The sequence below is a fragment of the Rhinolophus sinicus genome, chromosome 3, assembly GCF_057876585.1.
Source record: "Rhinolophus sinicus isolate RSI-liver-muscle chromosome 3, RSI-T2T, whole genome shotgun sequence".
Lineage (NCBI taxonomy): Eukaryota > Metazoa > Chordata > Mammalia > Chiroptera > Rhinolophidae > Rhinolophus > Rhinolophus sinicus.
The window spans coordinates 24,561,378-24,583,930 of record NC_142503.1 but is presented as its reverse complement, the minus strand read 5'-3'; the positions used below and the strand labels follow the sequence as shown (position 1 = coordinate 24,583,930).

The 22,553-nt window shown below is 39.0% G+C and overlaps 2 protein-coding genes, 1 long non-coding RNA gene and 1 pseudogene across 8 annotated transcripts in view; 3 read left to right on the top strand and 1 right to left on the bottom strand.

Annotated features, from left to right (window-relative positions):
- Nucleotides 1-12,760, top strand: part of NUP155 (nucleoporin 155) — a 53,132-nt gene extending 40,372 nt beyond the window's left edge. Inside the window, exons 28-35 of the mRNA XM_019737278.3 lie at nt 202-356; nt 3,233-3,362; nt 4,705-4,818; nt 5,508-5,628; nt 6,067-6,177; nt 8,143-8,279; nt 9,270-9,376; nt 9,993-12,760. Coding sequence (XP_019592837.2) covers nt 202-356; nt 3,233-3,362; nt 4,705-4,818; nt 5,508-5,628; nt 6,067-6,177; nt 8,143-8,279; nt 9,270-9,376; nt 9,993-10,131 — 1,014 coding nt within the window. The 3' untranslated portion in view covers nt 10,132-12,760. The remainder of the gene's footprint in view (nt 1-201; nt 357-3,232; nt 3,363-4,704; nt 4,819-5,507; nt 5,629-6,066; nt 6,178-8,142; nt 8,280-9,269; nt 9,377-9,992) is intronic.
- LOC141570718 (uncharacterized) lies at nt 3,358-21,410 on the bottom strand. The gene is made up of 3 exons (XR_012495162.2): nt 21,100-21,410; nt 5,765-5,906; nt 3,358-4,313 (listed from the first exon to the last, which is right to left on the bottom strand). It is a non-coding gene; the product is annotated as an uncharacterized LOC141570718 (long non-coding RNA).
- LOC109450177 (aldo-keto reductase family 1 member B1 pseudogene) lies at nt 13,680-16,975 on the top strand (annotated as a pseudogene).
- Nucleotides 20,287-22,553, top strand: part of CPLANE1 (ciliogenesis and planar polarity effector complex subunit 1) — a 96,714-nt gene continuing 94,447 nt past the window's right edge. Inside the window, exon 1 of one of the 6 annotated variants that reach the window (XR_012495161.2) lies at nt 20,287-20,912. The gene's annotated coding sequence lies outside the window, so the exon portion shown is untranslated. The remainder of the gene's footprint in view (nt 20,913-22,553) is intronic. The other 5 variants (XM_074328990.2, XM_088796490.1, XM_074328988.2 and 2 more) reach the window with 5 other exon arrangements.

The following is a 22,553-nucleotide window of genomic DNA, read 5'->3' as shown; positions in this document are numbered from 1 at the left end:
GCAACTAACATAGCAACTCTTTCTTTAATTGTGGTAAAACTATCATTTATGAGAAAAATTGCCCTCTCTTTTACCTATTGTCGGATTATAATTTTGCTTATATATTCATAAAACAAGGCACACCTGTCTTTAAAATGTTATATTTACTATGTGAAGAGCAAGTGAGTGGTGGGAAAATGTTTCTAACTGTACAATTTCCAGATTGCTTCTCCATTTCTGGAGCCACATCTAGTCCGAATGGCCAAAGTTGATCAAAACAAAGTTCGTTATATGGATTTACTCTGGAGGTATTATGAGAAGAACAGAAGTTTTAGTAATGCTGCTCGTGTCCTGTCCAAATTGGCTGACATGCATAGGTATGGCCTAATGGTCTCACTGTGAAGAACGGTTTATAACCTAGTTGTATCTAGTTACATTCAGATTTCAGAATTTAAATAAAACCTCATTCACGTTTTTTACATATGTAGAATTTTTATGCTTTTACTTGGATTTACCTGAAGTTTACAGTTTTCTTTTTCTTTTTCTTTTGTTTTTAATAATATGTAGGAGATACTATAATACCTAAGACCCTCTCTATTCAAACTATCTTCTAAATCCTTTTCTCTAAAGTATGTCTTTAGATTCTTCTTACTAATAGCAATTAATTACTGTTTTTAAAAGGACAAAACGTACTTCTCAAAAGCTTTGTGATTTTAAATGTTTTACTACTTCCAGACTAATTTTCTCTACTCTGACATTGGTTTAAATTACTGAAAAGATCTTAGAGGATTATTAAGAATTCTGTTAAAGAAAGCATTGTGATTTCTCATTAGATTATCATATCAAAAAACAATTTAATAAAATCTTGGACAGATTATTAATTGGACCTTCTATTTGCATTTGAAAGTTTTGTTGCCAAAATAATACAAGTGCTATTTCTGAAAACTGGTGATCGGTTCAGTTAGGAAGATGAGGTTGCTGAGGCAGAGCTGTTATTAAATGAAGTTAGTCAGAATGGTAGCTTAGAGTCTGGATGTGGCTAAAAGCAAGTGTGGTACGGACGTGCACGCAGCGCACTGATGTGGGGGATTTATTGCATATGTGGATCCAAGGCTTGTTGGTATTTTGCCCTTTTTGGTCATATAGTCACTTGATTTTTATAAGTTCCCGTTACATACAGGAGATCACATATATATGTGACTTTAATTTCTTTGTTTTTGATTTAATAAAAGGAAAGAAATTTAAGTTAGTAAAGGCCTAAAAGGCAGTTTCTAGAAAAGGCCTTGGTTAACTCATAGTTTGTGTAATTAAGAATTGGCAGCATTATTAAATATTTAATTCAGTGTAGCTCTGTATCTTAAGGTTATACAATTCATTTCTTTATCCAGTGTTTGAATGTCTTTTACGTACTGCACTCTGCTGGAGGTACCTGTGGACTGTGTCCCCATCCAGGCCCTCGCTCTTATATCTGAACTACTCCTGTCAGTTCGTTTTTGATCGTCCTAGGTACCATTACCACATAAATTTTTGTCACCCATCTTTATCATACTACTTATTCAGAAATTTAGAGTGGCTCTTAATTAATTGTCTTTCCTTGAATATTAACCTTTTCCCTTGTTATAGCAATTATTAAATTTTTGTTATAAAATATTCAGAAACTTGCTAACCTCTAAGAACACCCATTATCCATATTTCTCACACACACACACACACACACACACACACACACACACACACCAGACCTAATTACCTCGTGTGAGATACCCTGTCCATCCACTCTTTAGCTTTCAGCTTACCATCTCCCCACAATAAAATATTTTCCACCTATTATGTTACTCTCTCACATTATTTTTGCATATATAGGATACACCAAATAAATTGCCAGCTATAGAATGTTCCATATTAAATAATTTGGAAATAAATGTTACTTTTAAAATGTTTTGTTCAAGAGATTTTTTTTTGAGAGAGAGGAGAAAGAAAGGAAAGCCCTGTTAGAGACAAGCCTCCTAAAATGTGCAGTCCTTTATGTAGAGCCTTCAGAGATGATCAGTGCTAATTGACTATGATATACTACTATACTTTGAAAGAAAGGAGTTAATTCTTTTTTTGTCTTTTGGTTGTTTTTGGAAGGGGAAAATGTAGGAGCCATAGCTATATAGAAGGAAAGTTTAAGACTTTCTCTGAAAGTAAAAGAAAGCCAGTGTTTTCTGATTCGTATTGGAATTAATTGGCATATTAAAAGTTCCATTTAATGCTGGTTGATCTGAGAGGTTGCCAACAACTAAATGAGTTAGTTTGTTTTTAATTCCAAAGTGCTTTATAATGTCAAAGCCAGGTCTCACAGAGTTAGGGGACTTGAATGAACTGAAGCTGGACACCATGAGGTGAATACAGGCTTGGAACTTTCTGACACCATCAGTCAGTCCACCAGCAAATAGATTTTGAGCACCACTGATGTTGAAGGCTTGCAGGAAGGAGCAGTGATACAAGGTAGACACTATTGCCACTCACTCCAGTGGGGAAAGACCACAGACAATTAAGTTCCGCTTCTAGAAATACAGTAAAAATTGTATAATATAGTCAAAAGTGCCTGGGGGTTGGGCATCTGCTTTTTTTAGGAGTGGTCAGAAAAAGCCTCAGACAAATTATAATGAAAATTGAGTCTGAAATAACAATAGGCATCTATGTAAAGAAATGGGGGGAAAGTGATCCAAGCACAAGGAAAAAGAATCTGTGCAGAGGCACTGAATCAAGTGTAAGTTTATCATGTTTGGGATACAAGAAAGAAAGCCCGTGGGGTTAGAGAGAGTGAGCCAGGGAGAGAGGGGAAAGAGGGGATGAGTAGCTGAGGGCTATTAGAGGATTTTTAAGAAAGCATGTGACATCTAACTTATTTTTAAGTAGTCACTCTAGTGGCTCTGCGGAAGATGAAATGTAGTATTTGCCATATTAAGGCAGAGATGTGAAGAATACGAGGAGCCGTAAAGAATGTTGTCATTAATTTTTTAAAGAATCAAAATTTTAATATCCTGAACTAAAATTTTAAAGTTGGAAGTTACTTTTTTGGACACAAATATAAGTGTTTCTTTATTTGTTGCTTTAAATCGTGGGTCTCTTTTATTAGAAATCCTCTAGTAATTTTTTCAAGTTTCAGATAGTGTTTTGTGGTCAAATAGCACATCATAATTGATATTTTTGTATCTTGGATCCTTAAGAATTCATATAAATAAAAATACATGTTTTTTTCCCGCAGCACAGAAATTTCACTTCAGCAGAGACTAGAATACATTGCTCGAGCCATTCTTAGTGCCAAAAGTTCCACTGCCATTTCATCAATAGCTGCAGATGGTGAATTCCTTCATGAATTGGAAGAAAAAATGGAAGTAAGTGCTAAAGATACTTAAGCTTTGCCCACACTGAGTAGTAGCCACACGTTATTTTACTTTCTCTTCCTCCCCTAGTAAATAATAGGTCTATCTATAGCAGTCAGTATTATTAATTTAGTATCTTCTGCCTTTATTTATTTAATTTATTTTCATATTTAGATATAAATCTTTTAAAAGATTTTAAGGATACAGCATTTTGGGTCAAAGGACATTGCTGTAATTTTAAAAGCTTTCTTTATGGCACTTCTAAAGGTTTTTCCCACTGTTGCAATATGAAGCAGATTATATTACATTCACATTTTTTTTTTTTTTTTTTAATTTTTTTGGGGAAGGGGAACAGGACTTTATTGGAGAACAGTGTGTATACTTCCGAGACTTTTCCAAGTCAAGTTGTTGTCCTTTCAATCTTAGTTGTGGAGGGTGCAGCTCAGCTCCAGGTCCAGTTGCGTTGTTAGTTGCAGAGGGTGGAGCCCCCCATCCCTTTCGCGACTCCTCGCTCAAGGGATGGTGGGCTCCACCCTCTGCAACTAACCGGCAACCTTGTGGTTGAGAGCCTGCGCTCCAAGCGACTGAGACATCTGGCCACCCGGGAGCTGAGCGGCAGCTCATTGACTTCATTCTAGTTGCGGAGGGCGCAGCTGGCTGGCCCATGTGGGAATCGACCGGCAGCCCCTCACCATTTATTCTTGAAGCTAATAAGTAGATGTATGAAGTAGAGTGGGCTAAGCTGCCTTAACTAAGAGACTCAAGTGCTAAAGATACTTAAGCTTTGCCCACACTGAGTAGTAGCCACACGTTAATGGTCCAAATACAAAAACTTCTCATTCACAAAAATCCAGAGTGGGTGTTCTTAGTTGGCAGGTGGCTTTCTTCCACGTGGTTGATTTTGGGATCCAAGTTACATTTTCTGGCTCTACCATTACGAATGGCTTTATCTTTTTCTTCAGTCTGAGGGAGGAAGGGAAAGAAGAGCATATAAGAAGCACTTTCACTCTTAAAAACTTTAGCTCTGAAATGACATACTTTACTTCCACTCATGTTCCTTTGCAGAGAACTTAGTCTTATGTGCATACCTCCCTTCAAAGGAGGCTGGGAAGTATGGTCTAGCCATTTATCTGGCTCCAGTCTTGGGAGGAATGGGCACTGATAGGCAGCAAAGACTCTGCCTCAGCACACTTGGTGTGAAATCTTTTTTGGTGCGATGAAGAGTTGCTAGTCTATTATGATAGAAGTCTTTATTTACACATTATTTTTAAGTGAGATACCAGGACCTATTTCTTTGCGTACCTGTTAATTTCTCAAAAAGAAATGAAGGCTTTCTTTTTTCTGTCCCAACCAGGTTGCTAGGATCCAACTTCAGATACAAGAGACACTACAAAGGCAATATTCCCATCATTCATCTGTACAAGATGCCATTTCTCAGCTGGATTCTGAGCTAATGGACATAACTAAGGTATAAAAAAATCCCTATAGCAGTCAAGCAGCCACCTAATATCTACAAGTTCTTTGTTTCTTTTGCATTTTACTTTTTGTTTCATGGAAAAGATTAACCTACCCATAAAATAAGATAAACAATCCTTGACAGCAGGTCACTGGGCTGACAAATCACTGCTGTGGTATTTGACTCTTAGAAAGAGCTATGTTTCTCTTTCTAGGCCGGTAGCTATCAAGAATCTATCAGTCTCACATGGGGCTTTATTGAAACTCCTGCCAGCTATTTTATTGCCTTGCTTCTCGTCTTGAAAAAGTAGTATCTTTGCATAACTCTCCAAGCCTCTGTACCCTTCTGAGCAATTCCTTCTTCAGTTATTTTTGGACTTGGCTTCAGTACCCTTAACCAAGATTTATCATTATTTCCATTATTCTTCAAACCCTACTTTAGACAACACTAAGTCTAAAAGGCATTGCAACATCTCCCAGCCAAGAAAGAAAAAATGCACACATACTGCAATCTATTTGAACATATTTACTATTTATTCACCACTTTTAATCGAAAGTTACGACCAGCTATACATTATTACATCTTTATATCATGTTTTAGGAAATTTAATAAAATCTTTAGTTTTTATTTTCAGATAGTGTTTCACTATTAATTTTTGGACCTCTGGTTGGATGTATAATGTTGACATTTTTCTCCCACAGCTTTATGGGGAATTTGCTGACCCCTTTAAACTCGCAGAGTGTAAACTTGCAATAATTCATTGCGCCGGTTATTCAGACCCTATATTGGTGCAGACACTTTGGCAAGATATCATAGAGAAAGGTAAGTGTCCACTTACAAGTACATTTAGCATATATTATTTAGTGACTTGGTAAAGGAATCCAAACTGCTATTGGCTCATATGTCTAGGACCCATGAAAACTGTATGTGTATAAGTAGAGGGTACATGGAGTTTTACCTGGATATGGTGGAGGGTGGTCCTCTAGAGAAGGATCCCAGTGACTTTTGGAGAAGACTCTCAGTGTGTGTCAGTTTTGGTGGCTTGTGCTACTTAATAAGGGAGACTCAGACACTTCTCTCAGAATCTCACAACCAGGGCCCTGGTAAGATAAGAGAGTATATCAAACTAACAAACAGAATCTGCTCATTATATTAATGTAATATCAGTTCTAAAGTACTTTATACGTTGAAACAATAAAAGAGCCAATTTAAACACTTCACTTGAAAAAATATTTCTACAGACATGCCTCTTTCTTACAGAATTGAACGAAAGTGTGACATTGAGCTCTTCAGATAGAATGCATGCGCTTAGTCTGAAGATTGTGCTCCATGGCAAAATTTATGCTGGCACACCTCGCTTCTTTCCTTTAGGTAAGCAGTAACCTCAGGTGCTGTCCTGGGACTTTTTTTTCCTTTTGATGATTTTCTTCACAGACATGGAAAAATAATGGTATTTAGAGTGAAGTCGTTTCTTTGTTGCTCTTTAGTTGAGAGTTTAATTCTTACCTCACCAGAAAGACCTCCAAAGAATAGCAGAATTTGTTGATGAATAGTTGGGGATGGGACTTTCTTTGATTCACCTTCCAAGTTTATATATGTGTTGAGATAGTGTTGACTAATAGACCATAGTGGTTATATTGTTGGTAACCCTCTACAGATTTGTAAAGAGAAAAGAAACATCGCTGATGTTTTTGTGAATGAGAAATCTGTGATTGATTCAACTGCTCTTATTATATTGAGGGCATATTTTTCTTTAAAATAGTGAGTAGTTGTTTTAAAAATGTAATTTTTGAACCATTGTCTTAACCACATATGCTGACTAATTGTTATGTAGGTGACTAATTATTATGAACCATTTCCCAACCTATTATGTTTTCTTCACTTGTAAGACAATAGAATCAACATAGATACGTTTTCATAAAGTAGAATGTTAATCACTTTGTGGTTTTGAAAGATGTTGAGAAATACGAGAATGCATGTAACATAACATTAAATTGCTTTTTATAAATGAGGATACAGACTTGTTCACAGACCATCTGTGATTTACTATTTTTTTCCTGGACATGGTAAGAAATAAAACCATTATAATCATATCCTTATTTCTTATAAGTACACCATTAACTGCTATGCCATTTCATTGACTAAAAAATAAAGAGCAAAACACACACACACACACACACACACACACACACGAAACCTGACAATTTTAATAGTAAAAGGCCACATTCTACACAATCCCTTTAGAGGATATTTTTGCTTTGACTTATCTTTTTAGTTCTGTGCCCAATGACATTTAGGATAGAAGAGGTCTTCTTTTTTCTAGCAGTCTCTCAATGGCAAACAAGCTCCAGGGGATTTCAAATTAGAACAAGTTTAGAGTTTTTAGAATTTTTATTAACTATCCAAAATCTTTGTATGGTAAATTCTAGGGGAGATGTAGGTTTAGTGGCAGCTTTTTCAGTGATTCTTCTTATCCATAGATAATTCACATTGGTCATTCTCAGATTTCAGGTATTATAAATATGAATTTGAATGTTCCTGTTATGATCTTATTTATGATGTGACACATAGTAAAAAGTGAAATGGGATAGCATATTAAAACCATCAAAATAAACAACTAACATGAATCTGGAGGGAGGTAACAGCATTTCTAAAACACTTAATATTTCTAAAATCAGGATGCAGTCACCTTTCTTTTCTGAAAAGCTGTTAAATTGAGAAACTAGTATATCAGTATATTACAGAGATATTATCAGTGGGTTCTCTCCAGTAGTGGAATTGTGAATGGTCTCTATTTTCTTGTACCTTTCTGTATTTTCCAAATTCACTAAAGTGTAGTTTTTTTCCTAATAGTTTTAAAGTGTATAATTCAGTAGTTTTAGCATATTCACAGTTTTGCAAGCATCACCACAATTAAACGTAGACCATATTTATCACTCCAGAAAGAATCCATGTAGCAGTCACTTCCAACTCCTTCCCACCCTCCGGTCCTAGGTAACCACTAATCTATCCATCTCTGTAGATATGCCGATTCTAGTATATTTAACAAATTTTTTTAGAAAGTTGTTTTTTAAAGCATTTCCCCTAGGAACTGCTCATTTATGAATAAGGCCTACTTTTTAGTATCAAGAGTTAACAACAAAAAAATAGTAATTATATGAGGTGATGTATGTGTTAACCTTATTCTGCTAAACGGTTTGCAGTATATATGTATCAAATCATCATATTGTACACCTTAAACTTAAACAATGTTATATGTCAGTTATATCTCAGCAATAAAGCTGGGGGGAGAAAAGGAGTTAACAATCCTAATTTCTGATCCTTTTCCCTCCCCAGATTTTATTGTGCAGTTCTTAGAGCAGCAAGTTTGTGCTTTGAACTGGGACGTGGGATTTGTGATACAGACAATGAATGAAATTGGAGTGTCATTACCTAGACTGCTGGAAGTATATGATCACTTGTTCAAGTCACGGGTAAGGAAAATATTAAATAAAATAATTTACTTAGTTAACTTTTTCTAGATATGGGGATGGCGTATTCTGAATACATATAAGTATCTCATTGTCTGATACCTGAGAAATTTGCTTCGTTGATTTAGTATCAGAAATCATAATTCAGATTTTTAAAATCAATGAGAGTGGCTTTGCTATATCTCATAATAAAAGTTAAATATTACTTTTTAATATTAATAAACATAATACATACTTGATTATTGGTTGTATAGGCTAAACACATTACATTACAAATCATGTACTTTAAAAAGAACAAAATAACTATTTATTCACTGTAACCTCATCTCAAATATCATTGTTTAAAGATTTTTTTCACCATATTGAACCTTATTAGACTACATATTTTGTAATTTTTATCCAAATAAAACCTTGCACTAAATCATGTCTTTTATAGTAGCATCATGAAAATGTTCATAACTGTTTTTTATAAGGCACTTGTATGTCTGTCTCATTAAGCCTCACAGTGACCTGTGATGGAAATGAGCAGGTCGTAGCATCCCCTCTCCTACTACAGGGGAAGAGATGCTAAATAACCTGCTCAAGTCACATGGCTAGTAACAGGTGAAGCCAGACTAGAATTAAGATTCTTTCACTAATTTAGTCTCTTATTTACAATATCAAACTGAATCTGCATAGGTTCACAGTAAAAGTGGTATCACAGCTCATGGAAGAGATGGGTTTTTTTCCTCTTACCTCAAGTTCCTAACAGGAAATTTACCTGCTCTACAAAGTGGATTGACTCATAAATAACATCACAATGCAGTTTTTAATGTTGTTCAAATATTAACCATAACCAGATACATAATTTAGTAACTACATAATGATAAATGCTTATTTCAATATCAGTAAATTTTGTCTTAGACTCTGATGGCTGTTTTAACTAACATAAATGGTTGAAAAATCAGTTGACACAGTTTGCCTTATAGCACACGATGTATATTTTCTTTATAGGATCCATTCTGGAACAGAATGAAGAAGCCACTGCACCTTTTGGATTGTATACATGTACTATTGACAAGATATGTTGAGAATCCTAGCCAGGTTTTAAATTGTGAAAGGTAAAACTGAATTAGATACTGTGTTATAGTAAAAGCTTTTTAAATGCTTCTAATAAATATCTGGGTAACAAATTTAGAGACAAAGGGGAAAGATACGGAGATTATAAAGAAGTGTAGGAGATTTAGTCTTTTGTATGTTAACAATAACTATTTGAATGATGTTAATTGGGATGTATGAAAGGTTAGAGTTTTTTCCATTTCTCATCTCATCCTGAATTTTTACTGCAAGTAAAAGGATATAATTTACAAATTACTTCTAAACTACTGCTTTGAATTAATGAGCTAGGACAGTTCAGTTATAGCTTTGTAATAGTATTGGCCAATTTATATTTGTTTGAAAAGGCCAAAAGAATGTCAATAATTTAATATTAATTTAAGAAGTCATTCCTTACAGCCTCATTATAATAATCTTCAAAAGAAAAATGGTGATTGTGTAGGAATGTACCTCCCCCCAAGTTTCCTTCTTTGTTTCCATTTATTTGCCATTTATGTAATCACATGATCCTTGCTCTTATGTGAGAGTATAAGTAATGTTAGCAAAAGTTGGAGGAAAGTTATATAGGAAGAAATGTTTCTAAATGTATAGATAGTTGATCAGATGTGTTTTCCTTTGCAGGAGAAGATTTACAAATCTCTGCCTGGATGCTGTTTGCGGTTATCTGGTTGAGCTCCAGTCTATGAGCTCTTCAATAGCAGTACAAACCATCACAGGGAATTTTAAATCTCTTCAGGCTAAATTAGAACGGCTTCATTAATTATTGTAATGTATTTTTATCCGCGCATTTTGATCTGTAAAATAAAATCTCAGCTGGGCCCAAAAATCAGGTGCTCTAAATCTAAGAAATTAAGAACAATTTTAATGTAATAGAAATGTGTTTTTAATAAGTGGTTACTATCCACAAACAGTACATTTGCCAGATGAATTCTTTTTTAGTGTTACTATTTGGTTTTTTAACAAGGTTAGAAAACAACCTAGGTAAGATTAGTTATCTTAACACAAGTATAAAAAATATTTAGAAACTCTTGTTTTGAATTTTACTGCAGGCAGAAATTATGAATGTGTAATACTCATTTTTATGTTAGTCCAAGGATGTTGATATCAAAACTTAAACAGGCTAGCTGAGCAGGTCATTCCCATAATACTGGATTTCACAAGAATCCTTAAATAGACAAACACTTTCTCCTTTAAAAAGTTACTTAGGTGTTGAATTTATCCTTGGAAAGAAATTCCTTCCACCTACTAATTTTGTCAGTTACAATCCTTGAAGATTAATATGTGCGTGGTTGTTTTTTGAGCAGGTGATAAACTTGAGTGTTGTGCTATGTCTGGAAACCTATATAGGGAGATACTGTTTTTCCTTAGTGTCTACCTAGCTCTTCTTTGGCCTTGTGACTACTGATTTCATTAGAGTGATTCTCACGGTGTATGTACCACACCAGCACATCAGCATCATCTGGGAATTTGTTTGAAATTCAGATTATCGGGCCCAATCCCAAGCCTACTGAATCCAAAATTTGGGGTGAGGCCCAGTACTCTGTTTTCACAAGTCCTCTAGAGCAATCTGGTACATGTCAGGTTTGAGAACCACAGCATTAGAGGATGATACAAGTAGTTTGTGCAATGAGCTCCCTACTTAATTCCTTCTCCCACTGCAATCAATAACCACAACCCACAAGTTTTACTTAAGACACACAATGTGTAAGCTAAGTTATTAGTAATGCAGTTTTTAGTCTTTAAGAAAATTGGAATAACTAAACCAAGTGCCCCAAAGTCATGGCAGCAAGAGAGGAGAAAAGAGTGAGAATGACCAAGATTACGAAAAAGGCAAGAACATGCACTCCTTTCCTCTCCCTTTACGCTCCCAAGATTAGTTACCTTCTGCCTGTTGTCACTAGTGCACGTCTAGTGATTTTTAAAATACATTTTGAAAATATTTCTCCTCCCACTTTCAATTTTTTCCCAAGACATAGGTTGTCCTTTCCATATTTATTCTCTTAGAATTTAGCTTCCTTTCTCCTATAATCTTTAATTTATAATATTTAATAGAATGGCAAAATATCATTCATTAGGTACCACTACCTCCTATGTTTTTCAGCTTTTCAGTTCCTTAAATTTAGTTTTTTGAACATGGAAAACGAATGTATGCTATGCTTTGTTAATTCTGTAAATTTAAAAGTTCGTCATGGCTGCTTAAAATGAAAGTCTCACTTAAATATTATGAGTTAGCCGTGACTCAGTTCTCCTAAAAATATACATGGTTTTATGTATGTGTGTATATATATATATATATATATATACATACATACACACACATGTATACATATACATGTATAGATATATATGTTATATAAAACATATATAACTATAGTTTTGTTTCAAGTACATTTACACACGAGCATATTAATGTATATGTTACATATACTCAACTCATAATATTGAAGCTTCTTTCAAAAGGGATACAGGTTATGATGGCTAAATTGTCCTTAGGAGTCAAAACTCTGAACCTTGTCCCTTTCATTTACATAGCACCTTTTGGGAGGCTCTAATAATTCTGACTGCACAGCAGATATTTTCAATACTCTTTGGAGGGTAAGCTCCCTAAAAAACAGAAATTAGGTCCCCTCCTTTTTAGTCCTCTGGAACAGTGTTTTTTAAAACTTTGGCATCATAAGAATCATCTGGATAGCCTTATAAACCGGGTTCGCGTTCTGCCTCCACTGTGATGCTGGTGTCAGCGGTCAGTGAGACTTGGGCCGCACTCTTCTAGCTCTTGTATCCACCGCGATAATACTTTGTACTGAGTATTCATTCAACACATTCTTCTTTATACGGACTATTAAACATATATAGGCAATGAATAAATTGAACATAGTTTATGAAACAATGCTTTCATTGTAGGCAGTGAGGAGTCACTGAAGCCCTTGGTTGTAACATATTTATGTTTCAGGTAGATCATTTCAGTATGGCAAAATGGTTAGGAGTAACCACTGAATAACTGCAAGTTATTATGGGATATTGACCCTGAAATGCATGTGATGTATGTTCAACATTTCTTTAGTTACAACATACCTGACTCACTAGGGACTTGTTCACTGAACAGATCTCTGCTAACTACATAAACTTCCTTCATTTTTATGTATTATAGTTAATTTCATCTCAGGACTCTCACAGATTACTCGTTCTCTGCCTCAGGATACTTCCCACCTCCATCTGTGTTCCTCTTATCTGTGAGAAGAAAAGTTATGATAGTGATACAGTCGTATGAAGGACATGAAGAACTAAGAGGAGCATTGATTCCAAAGGTCTTGAAAGGGCACATAATTTCCTTTCATTTTCTATCAGTTTATTTAAATTCTCTTAATAATAAAACATTTTTCAGAATATGTCTGAGTCCTCTAGTAAATCATTTACACCCTTCTAAAAAAGTTTTGTTTTCCCGATAAGGAAATTTTCCTCATAAACAGATTGAAGCTAAACATAACACTTTTAAATCCAAAATTTTGTAAGAACTAAAGTAATCTGTTTTTTATTCGGTTTTGTTGTTGTGCTTCAAATGTTGGAGTAATTACAATACTATTTTTACTCTTTCGTTTCAAATAAACATTGCTTCTACTGCATTATGACATGTTTGAAATTATAACACTTGTTTTAAAACTCTCAGTTACGCTTTTTGCATTTTGGCAACTCCTAGCAGCAGGAAGACAAACTCGTAAGATTGGTCAGTTTACCCTGTGGAGCCAGGACTGCCATACTCCAGTCCACAGCTGAGTGTCCACCTGTGTAAGCAACATTTCCATTTGGATGACCTCCAAAGCTCCTCAGTCAAAACGTGACCAAATCTCCCACTCTCCTTGCCTTCTGCCCACTCCCATGGCGCCTCCTTTATTTTTTCTCTCACTCTTTATTACCTATTATTTATAAAAAGAAAGTAGAAGCTAAACAATTTGGTAAAGGTATTCTTAAAACAACTTCACATTAACAGAGTAACCGCCCTGAATTATTTGTGGACTCAGATATTGATGTCTGTGTTTCCCAGCACAGTGTTGATGGGATAGTCAATCTGCCCTGACCCTGCCTGTCCCACCCCCTAGCAAGGTATGCCCAGCAGGCAAAGCCTGGCAAGGCAAAGCCTAACTGCTCTACTCAGGCCCTTGGAGGGTTGTGTTTGCTGAGGTAATGACATACCCTGTATCTCCGAAAATAAGACCTAGCCGGACAATCTGCTCTAACGCATCTTTTGGAGCAAACATTAATATAGGACTGGGTATAATATTATATTGTCCAGCTAGGTCACACGGTACAATGAGCTGGTCACTCACTATAAAAGCAGGAAATCTCCCAGCTCACTGTTCCTCTCCTGTAACACAACCCACTTCATCTGTGTAAGCACCCACATTGCCCCTGTGGAAATTGTGAGGCCTGGGGAACCTCATGGACTGACATTCTGCCTACTGTGTTTGCCTGGAGAAATAAAGTCCTTTGTCTCTAACCCCAGGAGTCATGTTTTCTGCCAGCATCCATGCCACAGTAACAGGAGGGCTTATTAGCTTGCAAGTAGGGTAACATACCAAACTCCACACACCCTGAAAAATAATTTATGACCATCTGGAAGGTTGGTAAAGAGCCATTTCTTAAGTGTTCTCTTGACGACTTAGGAATTTTCTGTCAAGTTGCTGACAGACTTTGCAAATTTTGATGCACATACACTCACAGGCAATTACTGTTACCTGGCTGGCAACTTGTAAAACTTATCCCAGTTTGAGATGTTAAAATGGGAAGTGCATCTTAGAATAAATGAAATACAGTATTTGATATAATGGATAGTTTTTATTCATGATCTGTTCTTCAGCTTCCTGATAGCAACCTGATTTGGGGTATCCAATTATAAAGTTACTGGGTATCATGAATTCTTAATTCTATCCATTTTCTCTTTCACTTTCCTAAAAGGAACCCAATTTCATTAGACTATCTTCCTTCCCCCTATATAAATGAGTAGGTCCTCACAGGTAAAAGCCAATCAAGACAACCTGGCCATCCTCACACAGTGCTAGTGTTTCCTGAAACCTGAGACATATTCGGGGCAAGTGACTCAATCTAGGTTAATGAGATACGAGGAGAGGTGAACGTATTGGACAAACTTCTTCACTCTTCTCATAACTATCAAGGAGATGTTCTCCCTTTCAGGGTGTTTGTGGCTTACCAGCCTTAAGTCAGTGGTGTGCTGGAGACCCTGATACTGGGTTTCAAGTGCTGTTAATCTCTCTTGGAGTCTATTCTAGCTAGGAACATACAGGGAAGGGAATTCTGGAAAATTAGCCTAGCCAAACACTTATTACAAAGCCATCACACTACCCATTCATTGAATCAATCACACTCCCCCTTTATAGAGAAGATAGATACCACCTAGAACAAAGATTATGTTTTCAGCTTCAAATTTCCAAGCATAATTATTTTATTAAAGTCTGAATATGGAGTTTTAGTATAAACCACAATGTAGGGGCAATCCAGAGAGGATTCAGAATATATGTACTGTTTCCCTAAAAATAAGACCGGGTCTTATATTACTTTTTGCTCCAAACGATGCATTAAGGCTTACGATCAGGGGATGTCATCCTGAAAAATCATGCTAGGGTTTATTTTTCTATTAGGTCTTAGTTTCAGGGAAACACGGTAATAGTACTACCCGGTCAAGGAGAGGAAGAAGAAAGCTATGGCTTAGTGGAAACAAGGAATCCGCGTATTATTTCACGGTAAAACCTGATGGGGATGGGGTTGAAGACGAAGTTGAAAGCAGAGTAGTTTTTCCCAGTTATTGGGAGACTGTCTCTTAGGATATTCCCCCATCCCTAATTTGGGGTGATCCCAGCAGAATATATCGTAACATGTAATAGGGGAAGGAGCTGAGTCATTATTCTTTACCTGCTCTCAACTTTTATGTCAAGTTCAAGGGACATATCATTTTCTCTTGGGGGGTGAGGAGGAGTTTGAGAGCAAGGGGACCCCACTGTAGAGACAAAAGAATGAAAAGATGAAGGATGTATCTGAGCCTTTGTGGGCACTGTAGCATCCTCAAGGAGGAACTAGCTGTACCACATTAGACACCAATGCAGAAGACCTAGGAGCAAACATCAGACATCCTGAAGCAGTGATGGGTAAGTATATAGAAAATGAAGTTTGAGTTCAATCACTGTCTCCGCCATTGCTGTTAAGGCATAGAACCCTTCCTAGCACTATCATGAATCTACTCTGTAGAGTAAGTGGAATGAGAAGAAGAAAATCGGTAAGATAGAGCATTTATTTCAAAGAGACTTTATCAAAGAAGAAATGGAAGTGACATTAGTTGTCAAGATGATGTGTACCAGAATGAGAACGAGGCGGGAGTGGCCATCCAGGAGAAACAAGGAGCACATGGTAAAGTGTGAGGACCATTTCATCGTCAGCGAGCTGTGGAGCCCACACCACGGTGAGAGGAGCCTGCCAGAAGTCATCCAGTGACCTGAAGCTGCACTACCTGGACTTCTTCCTTATTCACTGGCCGACAGGCTTGAAGCCTTGGAACAAATATTTCCTGTTGCATGGGAAAGGCAACGTGATTCCCTAGGACACCGATTATGTGGACATATGGGAGGACTTGGAAAAGCTGGTGGATGAAGGGCTGATGAAAGCTATTGGAATCTCCAACTTCAACCACCTCCAAATCGAGAAGATCTTACATAAAACTGGCTTAAAATATTAAGCCAGTGGTTAACCAGATCGAGTGCACCCATATCTCAGTCAGGAGAAGTTAATCCAGTATTGCCACTCCAAAGGCACTGTGGTGACTGTTTACAGTCCCCTCGGTTCTAATGACAGGCCCTGGACCAAGCCTGAGGACCCTTCCCTACTGGAGGATCCCAGGAACAAAGCAATAGCTGACAAGCACAATAAAACCACAGCCCAGGTTCTGATCCAGCTCCCCATGCAGAGGAATTTGGTCATGATCCTCAAGTCTGTGACACCCGAACGCGTTGCTGAGAACTTCCAAGTCTTTGATTTTGAACTGAGTAGTGAGGAATTGACCACCTTACTCAGCTACAACAGGAACTGTGCCTCCCACAAGAATTATCCCTTCAACGAAGAGTTTTGAAGTTGTGAGTGCCTGCTCTTCCCCAAGTAACCTGCTGCCATTTTCCCTGCCTCCTTCTCCCTGTATATAATATAGTAAGTATGGCCTGTGTCCCTCAGCAGTGGGGCAGTGACCTGCAGATGAACCAGCGAGGGCTAGGCCAGCTTGGTGTTGGGTCTAAAGAGGAGAGTCAACATCATCCCTGAGGTGGTCTCCCTAATGAGACAAGTGTCCATCGGATACCCTACAAAATCTTTGCGACATTATTGATTACATTCCCCCCTAAATAAATAAACAAACAAACAAACAAATAAATAAAAATAAAGAGCCACATCAGTAAATTAGAGGTCTCTTTCAGTTTTCTTTGCTCTTCTTATGTGGCTGGAGTAAGTACGGCTTGATACCCTTTTCTAAGTTGAACTACAAAGGGAAAAATAGTGCCACTAACAATTGGGTTTTGGCTGCTTGGAACTGTAATGGTTTCAGCCTCCTCCTCCTTGCCACCGAGAAAAAATATTTTGTGAGCTTGAAGAAAAAAAAAAGACTTTCTGTGCTCCACATTGAGGTGGAAGGGGCTCATGAAGAATGTTCAATTATAGAAAAATATTTTGAACTACAATGTTCTCTGTAAAATGAGTGTAAATTTGCCATCTGCTCAATTTATCACAAAAGAAACCAGCCTGAAGACAAAGGGCAGAGTGAAAAGAATTACAGAAAAATGGACCAAGACCTGCTGATGAAAACTTGCAAGAAACCTGCTGAACCTCTGTGTTAACGAGCGCATCAACTTCTTTTATTGTTAAATCTAGTTTGTGTGAGGTTCTCTGTTATTTAAGATCTTAGTAGGCTTAAAGACAAGTAATTTAAATCAGCAGGTAAGTCACAGAGTTGGGACTTCAACAGGATATCTAATATCCAAAGCTGGTCTCTTAATCACTGCACCGTGACAGAAAGGTGTAGTTCAAATGTCTGTCATTCCTTCCGTGGTATTTGCTGAATCTAAAATCACTGGCTCCTCAAAATATGGTCCAAGGATCAGCAGCATTGGTGTCATCTGGACGCTTGTTAGGAAAACTGATCTCAAGGTCCCACCTACTCCAGACTTACTGAATCAGAATCTGCATTTTAGCAAGATTCCCAGGTGATTCATTTATGCACTCAGGTTTGAGAAATACTGTTTTAGGTATTCTTTTCTTTGAGTTTTTACAGCACGCTCCATATTCATTGCTAGTTAAATACTCTTCTGTCTCCCTCACCAAACCTGTGATATCCTTGAAGGCAGGAAATATGTATTATTACTTTTCGTATTGTAACCACTTGTGATAAAGACTACTAATTGTCCATCAAAATCATTTTTTCAGTCTTACTGGGTACATTGCTAATCTACATTTCCCAGCCTCCCGTGCAGGTGTGACCATGACTAAGTTCTCTCCAATGCAACATGAGCAGAAGTATTGTGTATTATTTCTGAGCGTAGGTCTTAAGACTGGGCCTTCTCCCTCTCTTTTCCCCTTTCCTTTGGCTGGAATCCACTGTGACCATCTTGATTAAGCAATAAGAGGCTGGAGAATGACAGAACAAGTATCATAAAAGAACCTATATCTCTAAATGATTGTGTGTACAAAAGCTACTCACCTTGTAATAGTTACAATGAGAGAAATAACTGTTTTGTAGGCCATGGATTGATTTTAGGGACTTTTTGTTACGTAGCCTAGTCTTACCCTAAATAATTCACTTATCATAGACCTCACAGCTTATAATGATTCCCCTTGTGGAGGAGGAACGGTCTCAGAAACACACAGACAAGCCCTCAGCAGCCATTTCTGTACTGTGTGATCCTAGCCATAGCTGTTTGATCCAGGAGTGGATCTCTTACCTAAACTGCACCATTTGCATTTTGCCTCCAAGAGGTTTGCAATTTTGAACTGAAATAGGAGCTGAGAATAATTGGGGCTGAGTCGTGTTATGGCAAAGCTTTAAAGCTGCGCTGTGCAATATAGGAACCAGTAGCCACATGCGGCTATTTGAATTTTATTAATAAAAAAAATTCAATATCTCAGTTGCTGTCGTGGGGGGGACCCTGCTCGTTGCACCATTTGTCGTGCAGGGTGTCAGGCGGGGTCTCTGCTCCCGCTCCCGCTCCCCACATAAGAACGCAGGATATGGTGAGGCCAAAAGGAACACTCACGGAGCCATAAGTAGGGGAGTCATACCACTATATTCTCTCTGGCGGCATCCACCTCTCTGCAATCCGCTCTTGCTAGCTCAGCCTCCATCTTCCCGCTAGCCCCCATTTTTTCCTGCTAGCGTAGCCACAGCAGTTATATTAGTGGCCAATGGCTCACTGGTTACAGCTGACGGCCAACTAGCCACAGCTGATGGCCATCCAATCACAGTTGATGGCCACTTACTACCTGAGCCAGCAGCTTTCTATGTGAGGCCGAGAGCCTGGAAACTGCTTTCTGGGGCTCTGTCCCCACAGTTGCTCTAGCTACATTTCATGTGCTCAATACTATTTGTAGCTAATGGCTACCATACTGGACAGAGCAGACATAGAACATTTTCATCACCACAGAAATTTCTACTGAACGGCGCTGCTCTAGAGAGAAAGTCTACAATCTGTCCTGGTTCCAATCTTGCCCAAAGATGGTTGTTGAAACTATTCCTTTGATTCTGTGGGATACACCAGAATCTCTGCAATAAATTCCCTTTCTTGCTCAAGTTAGTCAAATTTGATTTTATTATCTGCTACCGAAAGGACCTCAGTTATTATATATCTGGCACTATAACTGTGAAACACCAGATCCGATGGGAAATTCTCAAGCTTATTTTAATTTGATGTCTGACACATAATAAGCATTCAATAACTTTCATTTTAGCAAATTGTAGTCACTTGCATAAATTTTTAAAGAATATGGAATAGTCAACTCCAGAATTATACCACTAGGTCTGATGGCCATCCAGCAAAATGAGTTATCCCATTATTACTGTGTTTCCCCCAAAATAAGACCTAACCAGAAAATAAGCTCTAGCACGATTTTTCAGGATGACATCCCCTGAACATAAGCCCTAGCATGTCTTTTGGAGCAAACCTTCATATAAGACCTGGTCTTATTTTTGGGGAAACACGGTATCAAATCTTAAGGCCTAGAAACGGGAACACAGAAAACTGTGGGAATGTTAAAATTTCTCAGTTTCCGAATTTTTCTGCTTGAGACTTTTTGTGCTAACTCTAGCAAGATTTATGTAAGGTGTTCCTGACTTCCCGCGGAATGGAACCATCTCAGTTCTATAACTTTTGAGATGAATGGTGTTGACCTACCAGTATCCCAGCTGCCAGTTATCCCACATGGAAACAGAGGGTTAGTTGTGGTTTATGATGCTTCAGGAAGTTCTCCTGCCCTGTATTCTTTGTTTGCTATGATAAACCAACCGGATAGCTCTTCCATTTACTCAGCAAAGCATACTTATCCTAGCCAAAGGTAACAAGCCAAACTGCCTTAATACACCAGGCCAGTGACATAAACGTGTGAGGAGAAAGACGGGTAGGGAAACCGAAGAGCATGCCACTGCCGAAGGCTTACACATTTAAGCTACAGAACACTGCTTTCCCAGGCCAAACAGCCGTGGAGCTGCTTGTTCATGACCCTTGTTCCCAGTCAGTCGGCTGGACCAGGCCAGGGGCGAAGAAAGCGAAAACAGTGCAGTCCTCGGGGATTACCAGGACAAACCTTTCCTCAGTGCTTTACGTTTCCCCGAATCTGCGGAGGGCAGTGTACACCCCTTTTATTTTCGGGCCTGTGGCGGTCTCCACCGGGTGGGGTAGGGCGCGGGGGTGACATCCCGTGAATTACATAGTGGTCGATTAGACGGTTTTCTGGGAAGCGTGGGCCCTGTAAGGGCAGGTGTTTGAGGAACGCCCAGGTGATAGGAAACAGAAGGAAACAGAAGGCCCGCCGCAGCTGAGGAGCCTGGGAGTGGGCGGCGAGCAGGAATAAGAGCGAGCGAGCGAGCGAACGAGCAAGCGAAGGCGGGGAGAAGACGGTGCGCGCGGCGGGGAGGCTGCGGGAGGCGCTGCGCCGCCCTGGAGGAAGGGGACGAGGACGAGGGACAGAGCCCGGAGAGACCCGGTGGAGAAGAGGAGGAGGGAGGAACAGCGCGAGGGACAGAGCCTGGAGAGACCCGGTGGAGAAGAGGAGGAGGGAGGAACAGCGCGAGCTTCCCGCCCGCGCTCCCGGCCGGCTCGGAGCAGGCGCCCCGGCGGCGCTCGCGCCCCCTTCCCCGCCCTCCGCGGTCGCCAGGGCGCAGTCTCGCGTCCCGGCGGCCGGCTGGGCCCGCGGCAGTCGCCCTCGCCTCCCCGCCGCGCTGCCCGAAACGTCCTCGGCCTCGCCGCGCCTTTCCCGCCCCGGATGGGCCAGTCCCTGGTGGAGGTAACTGCCCGCCGGGTCCCGGGGCCCCTCGCGTCCCCGGCCCCCTCCCCGAGCCGTGGGGCCGCCGGCCTCCTGCGGCGGCTGCATTCCCCCCCCCCCCCCCCTTCACCCTTCTGCCTTGCACGTCTGCGATCTCTGTCCCCCGCCGCTCCCAGCCCCCTGTCCTTTCCTTTGGCCTGGTACTTGCCCTTCCCCGCGTCTAGGCCTTCGTCAGCTTCCCGGGCGCCGTCCTCCCGCCGCAGCGTCCTCAGGCTGAGGGGGCGCCGGGCTCCGCGGCGCCGGGTCCTCCGGCTCCCGTCCCGTCCCCGGTGGGCGCCTCACGGGGCAGAGGGCGGGCCTCGCGACCGAGCTGCCTCCGCAGGGTCCGGTAGAAAACCTCAGGGGGTGGCTTGTGCGAGGTGGTCGTGGGGCAACTCCCGTGTTTGACCTTTGATGATAACTTAGTTGAACATTGAGGAATGGACGCCATTTCTTAGACTCGTAGGTGGTGAAAACCACCGAACTAGGGTTCACTTTAAATTACAGTCGTCCATGTGTTTTAAATAAAGGTACTTTTTTGGGTAGACTTAACATTTCTCACCTAACATGTTTTGTGAGTTTGATTGAGGTTACTTTTATTTCCATTAACTGATTTTGTTAATACTTGTTTCGTGATGTTTATTGTCAGAAACATTTGCGTTTTATCGTCAGCTGAGTAAGTAGCAGAAATCATCTTTGCCACATAACAGGCAATGAGAACATCTTTTGGAGTTCTAAAAGATGGGAGATTACCCGTCATCAAATCCTGTAGGGCTCTATTCTCACATCTTGAGCTTTCTTTTTATTCTTTACGTTTTAGTTGCAAAACTTATATCTGAGTATACATCTGGGAAATTTTAAAGCAAATCCCTGGTATATATACTTAAGTATATACTCTATCTCATATTTAGGAGAGGTAAGGACCCTTAAAACAAAAACACGAAACTATAATATAATTACCACTTACCACCAAAAATAACATTAATGTCTTAGTATCATCTAATACCCAATCGTGTTCAATTTTCCTTTTGCCTTTTTTGAATTTGAAGTATTTTCAAGTTTACAGAAAAGTTGCAAGAAAAATATAAAGAACTCCTATACCATTATCCAGTTTGACCACTTGTTTATATTTTGCTGGTGCTTTATCCTGCTCTTTATACATGTGCTCTTACACGTTTTTCCCCAAACTATTTGAGAGTGCTTCTTTCCACCTTAATACTCAGTACAATACGCATTTTCTAAGAAAAATGATCTTCTTTTATATAAACAAGTACAGTTACCAAGTTCAGGAAATTTAGCATTGATACATTACTTTTATCTCTGCTATAGTTCGTATTTCAGTTATGTCACAGTCACAATAATATCCTTTATTGCAAATTTTCTTGTACAGAATACAGTTCAGGGTATTATATTGCATTTACTTATATTGTTAATTTTAACTTGGAACAGATCTTGAGCCTTTATTTCTTGTGGCATTGATATTTTTAAGAATAGTACCTTTATTATTTTATATCATTGTCGTCATGTTTCCACATGAATAAGCAGGTTTGCATTTTTTGGCTGGAATATTGTATAAGTAATGTTAATGTGTTTTTCAAGTTATCACAACCAGAGGAGAATAAT